The 14,446-nt window shown below is 46.7% G+C and overlaps 1 protein-coding gene across 4 annotated transcripts in view; it reads right to left on the bottom strand.

Annotated features, from left to right (window-relative positions):
• Nucleotides 1–14,446, bottom strand: part of SLC35D2 (solute carrier family 35 member D2) — a 56,620-nt gene that overhangs the window by 16,829 nt on the left and 25,345 nt on the right. For all 4 annotated transcript variants that reach the window (XM_025187892.2, XM_075931833.1, XM_006129362.3 and 1 more), the window contains exon 4: nt 307–374. In XM_025187892.2, the coding sequence (XP_025043677.2) occupies nt 307–374 (68 nt within the window). The remainder of the gene's footprint in view (nt 1–306; nt 375–14,446) is intronic.

Consider the following 14,446-nt stretch of genomic DNA (forward strand, 5'->3'; position numbering starts at 1 on the left):
ACCCCTCTTGTTGGCCTACTCATGGAATGCTGGCCAGTCACATGAAGAGAAGACAACATTTAATGAATGAAACTGCATTCACACTATGTGGGTACAGACTATGCAAATCTCTCCTAAATGCAGCACAGAGATTGTAAACTGATCAACTGCTTTGCTTGAGATTTTCAAAGCAGTTCAGGGGATTTAGTCATAAACTAAGTCCCTTGCATTACTTTGAAAATCGTGACCTTTAACCCTATTCTTTGAACCTACAAGAATAAAATAATAAAAAACAAATGATCTAGCTATGATCTGCGCTTACTGTACCTTAGTTTGCTGGTGCTTGATAATCCACTAACGTGATTTCCAACATAAAGCAGAGGCAGAGGAAATAACTGCAATAAAATCAGAGCACAATTCAAGTGAGACCAATGCTTTAAATTACTGCTGAGGAACTTTTAAGTTATTTTATGAGTGTAAAATTCCTTCATTTCTAAAAAAGATTCTTTTTCGTAGGGGGGGGGGGAAAAGCCACATCCACTGAATTTATCAAGGCAGATCCTTGACTAGGGTTCACGGGCTCCACTGACTCCAACAGAGCAACACTGAATTAGAACAGCTGAAGATCCAGCCGAACATAAGGTAAAAAAGAAATACTTAGCACTTGACTAGTTTTGTAAAACTGATACTCAATTGTTAGCTTCTGCCTACTGTTTCAATTTAGTTTTAAACAGAAAGCAGTTGAGCAGGAGGAATGAAAGCATGACTGATCTTCTGTAAAGACACAATAGAGTACCCAGAGGAGTGTATATATTACTACATATAGAAGAGCTCATCTTCAAGTACAGCTATTCATTAGAGATGTTAGATATCATGTAACTGAATAGTTGTGTAACCTCATGAAATCTTCACTGTTACACAACTATTCAATAGTCCCCAGAGGTGGGGAAGGAAGCCAGTGCATTCCTGGCCCTAATCCAGGGGAGACCCCTGCCAATCGATGCTGCTTCCTCTGATAAAAAGGCAGCAGTGCAGGATGGAAGGTGGGAGCTGGTCTACAAGGGGAGCTGATTTAAAAACCAGCTTCCTGCACAGACTAGCTGTCTGCTGCCCCACACTGCTGCCTCTGATAGAGAGGCAGCAAGTGTGTGTGAACATAAGAACGGCCATACTGGGTTAGACCACAGGTCCAGCTAACCCAGTATCCTGTCTGCCGACAGCAGTCAATACCAGATGTCCCAGAGGGAGGGATCACAACAGTAATCCTCGCATGATCCCACCCCTGTCACCCACCTCCAGAGAACCAGAGGCTACGGATACCATTCCTACCTGTCTTGGCTAATAGCCATTGATGGACCTAACCTCCATGAATCTATCTAGCTCTTTTTTGAACCTGTTACGGTCCTAGCTTTCACCATATCCTCTGGCAAGGAGTTCCACAGGTTGACTGTGTGCTGAGTGAAGAAAAACTTCCTTTTGTTTGTTTTAAACCTGCTGCCTATTAATTTCATTTGGTGACCCCTAGTTCTTATATGGTGGGAATAAGTAAACAACTTTTTCTTATTCACTCCAGTCATGATTTTATAGTCTTCTATCATATCCCCCCTTAATCTTCTCTTTTTTAAGCTGAAAAGTCCAAGTCTTTTAAATCTCTCTTCATATGGGCCACATTCCAAACCCCTCATCATTTTTGTTGCCCTTTTCTGGACCTGTTCCAGTGCCAATATATATTTTTTGAGATGAGGGGACCACATCTGTATGTCGTATTCAAGATGTGAGTGTACCATAGAGGCTTTTATATAGAGGCAATAAGATATTTTCTGTCTTATTCTCTATCCCTTTTTTAATGATTCCTAACATTCTATTAAAGGAATGGCCAACCCACGGTTCTTGAGCTGCATGTGGCTCTTTGCTCAAAGAATTGCTAGTTCAGCGCTCTGTGCCCCAACTGCTTGCAGCTGCTCTGCACATGGGCCCCAGCACTCTGGGGGAGGGAAAGAGGGATTGGATTAGAGCAGGGAGGCTGGGGGGTGCCTGGCTCTGGGGGAGGGGAGGAATTTTGGGTTAGAGCAGGGTGCTGGTGCTGTGTGGCTCGGGGGAGGGGAGGGTGCATTGGGTTAGAGCAGGGAGGCTGGGGGTGCCTGACTCCGGAGGAAGAGGGGGATTGGGTTAGAGCAGGGTGCTGGGGCTGCGTGGCTCTGCAAAAGGGAGAGGGATTGGGTTAGAGCGGGAGGCTGGGGGTGCCTGGCTCGGGGTGCCTGGCTTTGGGGGAGTGGGTGGGCACATTGGGTTAGAGCAGAGGCGCTGAATCACCTTAAACTCAAAGTCTTCATGGATGCAGAATAAGACAGCCAACCCAGATGTCATATTTAAATTCCAGGGCAAAAAAGAATCAGCATGTACCTGGTTTACACTGTGTTTCTTTAAAGAAAATTTAAAGGCTTTTGTTTGCCAGGCTGAAGCAATTATTCTGAGGCTACATCTATACTGCAAGGCTTTTCCGCAAGAGGAAATGCAAATTGAGCGCTCATTTGCATATGTCACACTCACATTTGCATTTCCTATTCAGATCTCTTTTGCACGAGAGGTTTTTCCGCAAAAAAGTGCTGTGTAGAAGGCTCTTTTCACAAAAAAAAACCTTTTTCACAAGAGCCGTTCTTTCTGAAAAAAATGAGGAAGAACAGCTCTTGCACAAAAGGGGACTTTTGCATAAAAAGGAGTCGTCTACACAGCACTTTTTTGCGCAAAAACCTATTGTGCAAAAGGGATCCGAAGAGGAAATGAAAATGCGAGCGTGACATATGCAAATGAGTGCTCCATTTGCATTTCCTCTTGAGAAAAAGCCTTAAAGTACAGATGTAGCCTGAGATATGAGTCTCTGCCTTATTGTTTTTGAACCTGTCATCTTTGAAGTCTGGGCCAGACCTGAATTTTTAGAACTATAAAAAACCACAGTCTTCGTAAGTAAAAAAAATGAGGAAACCATACCAGAGATCAACAAGCTGGAGTGAAACAGGCACTTCAAATTGTGCTAATTTACTTCTCAGTTCAGTTTAATTTTAAAAAACTTACAAGACATAATAAGGCAGTACAGGCAGTCCCCGGGTTACGTACAAGATAGGGACTGTAGGTTTGTTCTTAAGTTGAATTTGTATGTAAGTCGGAACTGGCGTCCAGATTCAGCCGCTGCTGAAACTGACCAGCGGCTGACTACAGGAAGCCCGAGGCAGAGTTGCTCCGCCCTGGGCTGCCTGGAATCAGCCGCTGATCAGTTTCAACAGCAGCTGAATCTGGACGCCTAGGACAGAGCAGCTGGGGCGCTGCCGGGTAGGTCCCCGCAGGGGCGGCGTTGCGGGGACCAACTGGGCAGCACCCCAGCTGCTCTGCCCCAGGTGTCCCCAAGTCAGCCGCTGCTGAAACTGATCAGCGGCTGATTCCAGGAAGCCCGGGGCAGAGCAACGCTGCCTCGGGCTTCCTGTAGTCAGCCACTGATCAGTTTAAGCAGCAGCTGACTTGGGGACACCTGGGGAAGAGCAGCTGGGGTGCTGCCCGGTTGGTCCAGTAGCGCCGAGGAGCGGCGCTGCAGGACCAACCCAGCAGCCCCAGCTGCTCTACCCCAGGCGAGAAAAGCCTGGTCTGCTGGGGGGCACACTAGCTGCGCCCCCCCAGCAGACCAGGGAAACCCGGAAAGCGGGACCGCGGAGATGTGCCGCGGTCCCGCCCGCATCCTCCCCAGTTTTGCTCCGTGTCTCCCTGGTCTGCTGGTGGGTCTCCAGGAAGACGTGGAGCAAAGCCGCGGAGGGGCTTGGGCTGCCTCGCTGCCCAAGCCCCTCCGCGGCTTTGCTCCGCGTCTTCCTGGTCTGCAGACCAGGGAGACGCGGAGCAGCTTTTCTTGCCCCGGAGTACACGGGCGGCGGGACCGTGAGGTCCCGCAGTCCGTGTCCTCCGGGGCGAGAAAAGCCCCGTTCGTAACTGCGGATCCGACATAAGTCGGATCTGCGTAAGTCGGGGACTGCCTGTAGTGTTAAATTTAAAATACATGGTGGGGATGCTTATTTTTAGTGTGAGATTATTACTGTATTTTCCAAGTTTTTTTTTTAATTTGATGTTTTTTCCTTGTCAAGTTCTCTGAAGATCTATGGACTGACCATGGATTATTTAAGTGACTAAAGGCTTTTGTATTGTATTTTATCCAAAATGTCCTATAAATGTTATTTTTATCACTACATTTTGTGCACTCTAGATAGATAGATAGATAGATACGTGTCTCTTTGCACTCTATCCACAGCTATTTTGGGTCTTAGTCTCTAAGGGTGTGTCTATACTACAGCACTAATTCGAACTAACTTAATTCAAATTAGTTAATTCGAACTAAGCTAATTCGAATTAGTGCATCTAGACCTAAAAACTAATTTGAATTAGCGTTTTGCTAATTCCAACTAGCATGTCCACATTGAGTAGACCCTGAACCGAAGTTAAGGCTTTCCGGAACCAGGACTTAGAGTGTGGAGCTGCTGCCTCAGGCTAGCCCAGGGCTGTTCTTAAAGGGACCCAACCCCCACCCCGGACAGACAGTTCTCAGGGTTCCCTGCTTACTTGTCTAACTTGATGAGGGACAGCAAAGCAGTCCTGTCTTGGAGTGCCTTGAGTGGCCACACTCGGCACATCACAGCACTCGGCCATCAGCCTGGGTGCACTTGCCGCAGGCTGCCATCCGGGGGCGGTCAATCAGGGGGCTGTCAGGATCCGGGAGGCCCTGCAGGAGAGCTTCCACCCCAAGGAGCCTTCAGAGCCACCCCAGTCCTCCCCATCGGGGGCTCGTGCCCCATTCCTCCCTCACCTCCTTCCACTTACCCCTCCCTAGCCCCCCTTCCTGATGTAAAAAATAAAGGACACGTGTGGTCAAAAATAGAAACCCTCTTTTTTTAACAAAACTGGGGGTGGGGGAGGATGAACCTCTGGGGAGACTGGGAAAAGGAGATGGGAGAGGAGAAGAGAGAGGGTGGAAGAGGGGAGGGGGAAACCTGGGAGGAGGGAGCTGGAAGGGGGAAGCCAGGAGAAGGAGGAGGAGGGGAAGTATAAAACTATGGTACGTCATATCTTCAGTACTGTGTACAGATATGGTCTCCTCACCTCAGAAAAGATATTTTGGCCTTGGAAAGGGTTCAGAAAAGGGCAACTAAAATGATTAGGGGTTTGGAACAGGTCCCATATGAAGAGAGGCTAAAGAGACTGGGACTTTTCAGCTTAGAAAAGAGGAGACTGAGAGGGGATATGATAGAGTTATATAAAATCATGAATGGTGTGGAGAGGGTGCATAAAGAAAAGTTCTTCGTTAGTTCCCATAATAGAAGGACTAGAGGACACCAAATGAAATTAATGAGTAGCAGGCTTCAAACTAATAAAAGAAAGTTCTTCTTCACAAAGCAAATAGTCAATCTGTGGAACTCCTTGCCACAGGAGGCTATGAAGGCTAGAACTATAACAGAGTTTAAAGAGAAGTTAGATAATTCATGGAGGTTGGGTCCATGGAGTGCTATTAGCCAGGGGTGTCCCTGGCCTCTGTTTGTGGAAGGCTGGAGATGGATGGCATGAGACAAATCGCTTGGTCATTGTCTTCGGTCCATCCCTCCAGGGTACCTGGTGCTGGCTGCTGTCGGCTAGATGGACCTTTGGTCTGACCAAATTTGGCCGTTCTTATGTTCTAAGCTCAGGGTCAGTGGTCTGACTGGACCAACTTGATTTTCATGTAAACCTGCTCCTGGGTTTGCATGTGGCCTTTGGTGGCCAGGCTGGCAACTATCCTGCCCTAGACGGCTGCTTTCCTGTGCCTAGTGCGGAGATTGTGGACGTTAGAGGCCTTCCCCCAAACCTGGATGAGCCCCGGGCAGGCTCCTGGGAGCCACCAGCCTTGTCCAGGGAAGAGGCGGAGGGCTGGGTGGCAGCGGGTGGCTGGCTCATGCCGTGCCAGGTACAGGGTCTGCTGGCTGGGTGCTGGCAGGCTTGCCCCTGGCACGGGCACCGTAGCCAGACCGTGCCCCTTTAAGGGCTCCGGGGCCGGGAGGTGGGCAGAAGAGTTTCCCTGGCTTGGCCCAGAGTGGCCACCAGGGCAACCTGGGAAGGGCTAGCCTCCAACTAGTTCGAATTAAGTGGCTACACAGCCCTTAATTCGAACTACTTAATTTGAACTAGGCGTTAGTCCTCGTAGAATGAGGTTTACCTAGTTTGAATTAAGCGCTCCGCTTGTTCAAATTAAGTTCAAACTAGCGGTTTGCATGTGTAGCACCTATGAAAGTTAATTCGAACTAACGGCTGCTGGTTCAAATTAACTTTGTAGTGTAGACATACCCTAACTGGCTGGCCACCCTGTTCTATTTGTTTTTATGACTACTGCTATACACTGAATGGATGTTTTCAGAGAACTATCCACAATGACTCCAAGATCTCTCTCTTGAGTAGTGGTATCCAAATTAGTCCCCATCATATTGTATGTATAGTTGGGATTAATTTTTCTAATGTGCATTACTTTACATTTATCAACATTAAATTTCATTTGCCATTTTGTTGTCTAATCACTTAGTTTGGTGAGATCTTTTCAAAGCTCTTCACAGTCTTCTTTGGTCTTAACTATCTTGAGCAGTTTGGTATCATCTGCAAATTTTGCCACCTCACTGTTTACCCCTTTCCTACATCATTTATAAATAAGTTGAATAGGATTGATCCCAGAACAGACCCTTGGGAACATCACTAGTTACCTCTCTCCACTCTGAAAACTTACCATTTATTCCTACCCTTTGTTTCCTGTCTTTTAACAAGTTATCAGTCCATGAAAGGTGTGACGTAGTGTTGATACCTTGCTGGTTGCTATGCTGGACAGTGGGCTGTGGGTGACCTCCGCTGGCGGCTGTTTGTAGCATGGGCCAGCAGGACAGGGGATGAGTCATTATGCAAGGGGCTCCCAACCTGTCCGACAAGTTGCCTCCCACGGAGAGAAACAAAGGAAGGAGGGGAGGCCAGCCCCTGGCTGGGGGGCAGGGCTGGAAGGGACGTTTTTGGTTATTGTCTGGTATCATGGAGGAAGCAGCCTAAGCAACAGGCTGGGATTTAGGGGCCCAATCTCCCCCATCTCAACGGGAGATGAGGCATCCTCGGCCTGCCCTGTAACCAGATTACATCTATGCTGTGCTGTATCCTGGAGGAGCAATAAACTTCCTATATTCTACTGGCTGGTGGAGTCTGTTTGTGCCATTACGGGGGTGCAGGAGGCGGGGGAACCCCGACACGCCGCCACAAAAGGACCTTCCCTCTTATCCCATGACAACTTACTTAAGAGCCTTTGGTGAGAGACCTTGTCAAAGGCTTTCTGGAAATCTAAGTATACTATATCCACTGGATTCCTGTTGTCCACATGTTTGTTGACCCCCTCAAAGAACTCTAGGGGTATGTCTACACTGTCACCCTAGTTTGAACTAGGGTGGCTAATGTAGGCATTCTAATTTGCAAATGAAGCCTGGGATTTAAATATCCTGGGCTTCATTTGCATGTTCCTGGGCGCCGCCATATTTAAATGCCCCGTAGTTCGAACTATCTGCCCGCGGCTACATGCTCCTAATTAAAGCTCCTAATTCATTAAAGCTCCTAATTCAAACTACCGTTAAACCTCCTTGCAGGTTCGAATGCCTACATTAGCCACCCTAGTTCCAACTAGGGTGGCAGTGTAGACATACCCTAGCAGATTAATAAAGCATGATTTCTCTTTACAGAAATCATGTTGACTTTCCCTCAACAAATTATGTTAATTTATGTATCTGACAATTTTATTCTTAACTATAGTTTCAACTAATTTGCCCAGTACTGACGTTAGACTTACTAGCCTGTAATTGCCAGGATCACCTCTAGAGCCCTTTTTAAATATTGGCGTCACATTAGCTAATGTGTGGGAGGAGAAATGTGTGTAGTCAACAAGACTAACTGATAAGCCCAGGCTTATTGGTTAATCACGTAGTTGACTAATGGAAATCCCTAGTCTTAATGAACAATAATATAAATTATACAGACTACTGTGGCTCCTCCGGTGGCCGGGTCAGAGCTACAGCTGTGTGGCAGGCAGCCCATGGCTCCTCCAGCAACTAAGGCCAGAGCCAGAGCCACGTGGCCACTCCTCCAGCGGCCATGGCCAAAGCCGCATGGCCACAGCAGCTGCTCCTCTGGTGGCCAAGGCTAGAGCCAAGTGGCTGCACTGGCTGCTCCTCCTTTAGTCACTGGCACACACAATAAACTTAATTGGTGTGGGGGAGAGGACCCAAAATTATATTTATGGTCTCTAGCAGCAATAAAAACTAGAATGCACCAATTATGCACAATAGTGTATTGTTTCACATTTGGTTCTTGTGAGCTGGTATGCTAATGTAACGTGGCCCCTATGGCAGTGGGGCTCTGGAAACAGGAAGCTGGAACTGAGGGGGAGGGGGGTCTGGTGGTGGGGAGCTCTAGAGGGTTCTTGGGGCTGGCAGAGCTGAAGCCGGCTGTTCACAGTGGTTCTGGGGGCCGGGGCTTTTGGCAAACTGGTAACATTTTATTTGCATATTTGAATATTCACTATTTGGATAATGAACAGGGCTTGACAATTTAGGTAATCTACTCGCCATGGGCGAGTAGATTATAGCCCAGCACAGTGCCGCAGCACGATCAGCACATGCGCAGCGTGGTCTGCGTATGCTCAGCGTGGTGAACCGCGTGGCTGGAGAGCCCTGATAATGAATATGCAAACAAAATGGTACCAGTCTGCCAAAAGTTTGTGAATGGGTTTGCTGGTCCATGGTGTAAAAGAGATTGGGAACCACTGAGTTAGATTGTAGGCCCTTTACTACAGTACCTATAACAATGCGATCCTGACATTAATAGGCCCTTTTGGGCCCCAACACCATTCAAACAAGCAACAGATTGCATCTATCCCAAAAAGAGTATGTGAGGAGCCATGTATCCCTGATCCAGAAACATCATAGGAAACTAGAGCCAACAGAGATAACCAAAGGGAACAGAGAAGAGCTAGCAGAGCTGGAATGGAATGGGGGGGAAAACACATGACACATCCTAGTGTTGCTGTCTGTATGTGTACCCTAAGAGACACTGAATTCCATGCTTTTAAAGACATAGGTGACAAAAGCATACACACGTGAATATTGTATGTTTTTAAAATTATGCCATATTTGCTCTTAAGTGGAAGGGAACAACAAAGGAGACTGAGGTGGAAAGGAGTGCAGAATATTTATAAGCTATAAATCTCTCATGACTCTGCAAGCATTTACTAATAACAACCATCTGCTGCAACATTTTATCAAGAAAAAGCTATGGGGTGAAACTTTAGCTATGGGATGAATATGGAACTGAGTTCAATGGAAAAAAGAATATAAATTCACTTATTGTAATGGCAAAAACCCACAGACAACTGCAGTTCACCTAGCACAATTCCAGAAGCTAATGAAAAATTTGCCCAACAAAAGTGAAATACTAAGAGTCCCTCCCTCTGAAATCAGCAGTTTGAAGGCTGATTCTCAACTTCAAATGCATCTGTAATTTAAAAAATGTCTATTTCAAATATGAGTCCAATCGTGCCAATTAGAGGTGCAGCAAGTGGCTAGTGTCTAGCAGGAGACCTTTTTGTTTTATTTTGTGGTCTGTGGCTCTCCTACAGTGGTGTTTCTCAAAGTGGTCCATAGACTTCTCTGAGAAAGCTGCTACTGGACCGCTCCAGATTGTTTATTTACCAGCTCTGTAGCTATGGAGTCTTGGGGGTCCCATTGGCTGCAGTTCACTGTTTGACGCCAAGGAGAACTACAGGAAGCAGAGGCCTGGGTCATGCTGCTTCCTGCAGTTCCCTTTGACTGTAAACAGTGAACTGCAACCTATGGCAACTGCGAGGCTCCGTGGCTGTGGAGACAGTAAGTAAACAAACCCGAGCGGCCCGACAAAAGCTTCTTCTGAAAGAAGCCTGTAGTCTAGATGTAGCCTAAATGTGAAACTGATTGTTCCTTCCCGAGTGGAGTACTTTGCATTTTTCCTTATTAAACTTCATCCTATTTACCTCAGGCCATTTCTCCAGTTTGTCCAGATTATTTTGAATTTGACCCTATCCTCCAAAGCACTTGCAACCCCTCCCAGCTTAGTATCATCTGCAAACTTAATAAGTGTACTCCCCATGCCAATATCTAAATCGTTGCTGAAGACATTGAACAGAACCAGTCCCATGGCCAAAGCAGACTTCAGAGTTTTTCCTATAAGACTTCTACACACAAAAGTCCCATTGATTTCAATGGCAATTCCGTGTACATAAGGCTCATGGGATCAGGCTCTTTAGTTGTATGGTGTGTTCATGGTAAAGTGAGTCAGGCCCTAAAAGGAAGATGGTTCTGTAATTAAGGCATTGGAGTGGAACTGAAGAGATCTGTGGAAGAGCTGGGAACTGAAGCCAGAATTCCTGTGTGACTCTGGGCAAAGCACTAGGCCCTAAACCTGCAACTCAATGCACATGGGCACACCTTTGCACGCATGCAAAGTCCCGGTGACTTCCAAGGTGTTCTACACCAATGCACAAGCCTGTCTAATATGCATTTCACTGCCTTATTCACTCTGTGCCTCATTCCCAGTATGACAAGGTAAGATAATAAACCATTTCTTCTATCCTTTGTCTTGTCAGATTGTAAATGCTTCTATTACATGTATGTAGCACAGATAGTACAATGAGTCTTGTTCCCACATAAATAAATAATAAATAACAATCATAAACATAATAATGATTTTCCACTGCAGAGTATGGGAGTCAAACCTTGGGGTTTATCTGACAAGATAATTTTATTGTTATACAATACCTTTCATAATGCATACTCTCTCATGCCTAACACAAATGTAGCCTATCAAGTTACTTGCCTAGCATGCTAATAATACGTTTAGATTAATTAGGTAATAGTTAAGAGCCATAATGCAAAAAAATCTGCTAAAGGCTGGTCTGCAGCACAGTGTACCCTGCCTGCCTGCCCACTGCCACTGGAGCAAGTGGGTGTGTGTGGCATATCTACCTGGCCAGAGGGTTACATTCGGGGAAGTGGGAGGCAGGCATTGCAAAGCTGCTCTCAGCATTCCCACAGGCCCTTTGTGTTTGCTTGACTGATGTCTGGGTTCAGGTGTAATACACTAGGCCTTATGTCTGCCCATTGCAGTTTGTGAAGGCCCACTGCTTACTAGCACAGCAGCACTCAACTCCTTGCGGGGAGGGGGCTTTGTCATTGACCCGCTTGGGTACAGGTCCGTGCCCTCTCTTAGCTGGGGCCACGGCATGTTTGTAAATAAGAGTCTAGCAAGAGCCCCAAATTAGTGGCCCTGATGCTTGTACCTGTCTGTGTGTATATGCTACTTGATATGGTGGTGCCCACGGCTGGTAAAAAGTACGGTTGCCAAATGGTTTAACCAAAAATACTGAATCCCTCCCCCCCAAAAAAAATTCTGTTGAAGGAAAAAAGAGGAAGACCAAAGTTGTTGAGAAAAAAAAAGGACCCCAAGAGTTATTAAGCAAATACATAAATAAAACAGCATTAAAACAGCATGGCCCCTTTAAGTGCATGCAGACTCAGAATAGGGATAGGAAGAGGCAGGATTGAGCAGTAAGACCCTAGGAAGGCATTGCTTCCCCTTGCTCAGGTCTTTAGGCTTTTTGCCAGTGGCCATCTTGTTTTCTTGGTTGAGCCAGAAGGGAGCTTCCCTGCGGCACCAGGTAAGCAGGGGGTCTGGGGGCGGGAGTCCAGGGACCTGGGGGGGGGGGGGGGGGGGGGCTGGGGAGCCGGTGGCTGGACCCAGTTTCTGAGTGTGTCGTAGAGTTGCCAGGTGTCCGATATTTTCGCCTCCTGGCAGGGGAAAAAACCCAGAAAATACCGGACATTTTAGGTGTCCGGTATTTTCTGAATTTTTTTTACCGGACAGGAGGCGAAAATATTGGACTGTCCGGGTCAATACCAGACACCTGGCAACCCTAGTAAAAAACCCTGCCTCCCCCCACACAGCCAACCACAAGCATGTTGGTGCCATGCACTGACTGGGCTGTGTGGCAGTCCAGATGTCATTAGGCATAGGAGCAGCATGGGTGCAGAACAGCCCAGCCCAAGGACTGTCTGGTGAATCAGGTTCCCCTGAAGTGCAGTGGTTCCTGCTCTAGGGTATAACAGAACAGTTCAGCCTCTGAATGCACTTTCCAATGAGTGCCATGTCTGCATTACAGCCAATGAGAGGACAGGGGTGCACTTGAATGAAAAAACACACATAAGCTCACAATCCAGGTCAAGTAATATGGGGCTATATTTTATCTTTGGTCCAGGTTGTAACAGGCTGTTCGCAAGATCAGCAGAAGCTGAGGTTAGTAGATTTCCATAGTTGAGACATGGTCTCACCCAGACACAGGTCATAGCTTATTTATGGTTCCCGGACTGAAAAGGGGAACTTATGTCTGGGACCTTTCAATCCAGTAGGATGGCAGGAAAAATACCCTGAGACTCAGCAGAGGCATCATTATATAAAAGTCCCAAAATAATTGGTTAGGGATGAGTTGAGTAATCAGGACCAGGATGTGACAGATGACCACAAAGGCCCATGGTAACGCATTAACGTATATGATAATAAGTTGATGTTATGTCATGGGGAGTTTTGCAGCATAGGAAGAAATCAGTGGAAATGCAGAGAGCTGGAGTAGTTGCAAGTGTCCATTTTATTGCATAGCACAGAACTAACTAGAACAAGCCCAAACCAGCTGGGCTGACCCCAGTGACATACTCAGTTACTATAACAACAAGATCTATATCTATAACCCAATATACAACATATTCCTCGCCCCTTAATAAAAACGTCCCTTTAAGAAAACAAAAACTAACTATGAAATGACGGTAGACCGCCTCAAGTTCCTAGCTAACCCTGGGGATTATCTTGCCCCATCTGTGAGTTAATCTCAACTAAAGGTCCAGCCATTGAGGAGGCCTCCTTTCTCTAGGTGGATTACGGCGGACATCTGGCGTTCTCACACCCGAAGATGTTATGGGTGCAGGCCTGACATGGGGCTGGGAACTTGAAGTGTGAACAGGTGAGGCTGTTGGATCAGCCTGCTCAGGGAGGGGGTTATTGTTCGCCGCTGGTGGTGATGGAGGAGGAGAGTCAGGAGCAGGAGATTCTTGACATGGTAGCTCACCGGCAGTGGGAAGGATGGGCAACTCAACTGGAGATGTGCCTTGGGGGCAGGAATAACGTATGAATAACTGATCTACATGCCGCCGCCAGATGAGATCCTTTGTTTCCTATTTTTTAACAAGTTATCAATCCATGAAAGGTGTGACGTAGTGTTGATACCTTGCTGGTTGCTATGCTGGGCAGTGGGCTGTAGGATAGTAAGAAGGTGTCCAGACTCTTTTCTACGAGTGAATGTCCTCTAACCGATTTCAAAGCTTGTTTCATTGTCTGGACAAACCTTTCAGCCAATCCATTTGTGGCTGGGTGATACGGTGCTAAAGTGATGTGATGGATCCCGTTTGCTTTCATAAAATATCCAAACTCCTAAGACACAAACTGTGGATCGTTGTCACTCACAAGTTGTTCAGGAATACCCAAATGACAGAAGATTCCCTGTAATTTGTGGATAGTACTCTCAGGAGTAGTGGAAGGCATTATGCAGACTTCTGGCCATTTGGAATGAGCATTTACCACCACCAATAAAATGCTACCTTCAAATGAGCCAGCAAAATCAACATGAATACATTGCCATGGTTTTTCAGGCCAGTCCCATGGGTGTAGAGGTGCCAATTGAGGTGCATTCCTCACACCCTGGCAAGAAATACAAGCTCTTGTTTTTTTTCTTCAATGTCACTGTCCAACCCAGGCCAACAAAAATAGCTTCGTGCAATTTCTTTCATGCGCACCGTTCCACGGTGACCTGAATGCAGCTGCTCTAACATCTGTTGTCTCAGTATTTTTGGAATAACGACACACATTCCCCACAACAAGCACCCCGAATGGGTTGATAACGCCATTCTCCTGGACATGTAGGGGACAAGGTCAGATGAGACCTGCGAGTTCCTTAGAGATGTTCCACGCATCACTAGTTCCATTACGTGGGAGAGTACTGGGTCAACACGAGTTGCTCTCTTAACTTGTGCAGCAGTGATGGGCATGTTCTTTACCTGTTCAAAGTAAAAGATTTCCTTCTGGCTACTATCTTGATGTTTGACTGGCAAAGACAGCCTAGAAAGACCATCTGCATTGCCATGGCTTTCCGATATCTGATCTCATATGTGTGTCCTGAAAGCCACAATGCCCATCGTTGCATACAACTAGCAGCCATTGGTGGAATACCTGAGTGTGGACCAAAAATTGCCGTCAGAGGTCGATGGTCGGGGAGAAGTGTAAACTTCCATCCAAACAGGTACTGGTGAAACTT

Source organism: Pelodiscus sinensis, chromosome 6 (assembly GCF_049634645.1).
Source record: "Pelodiscus sinensis isolate JC-2024 chromosome 6, ASM4963464v1, whole genome shotgun sequence".
In the NCBI taxonomy this organism is placed as follows: domain Eukaryota; kingdom Metazoa; phylum Chordata; order Testudines; family Trionychidae; genus Pelodiscus; species Pelodiscus sinensis.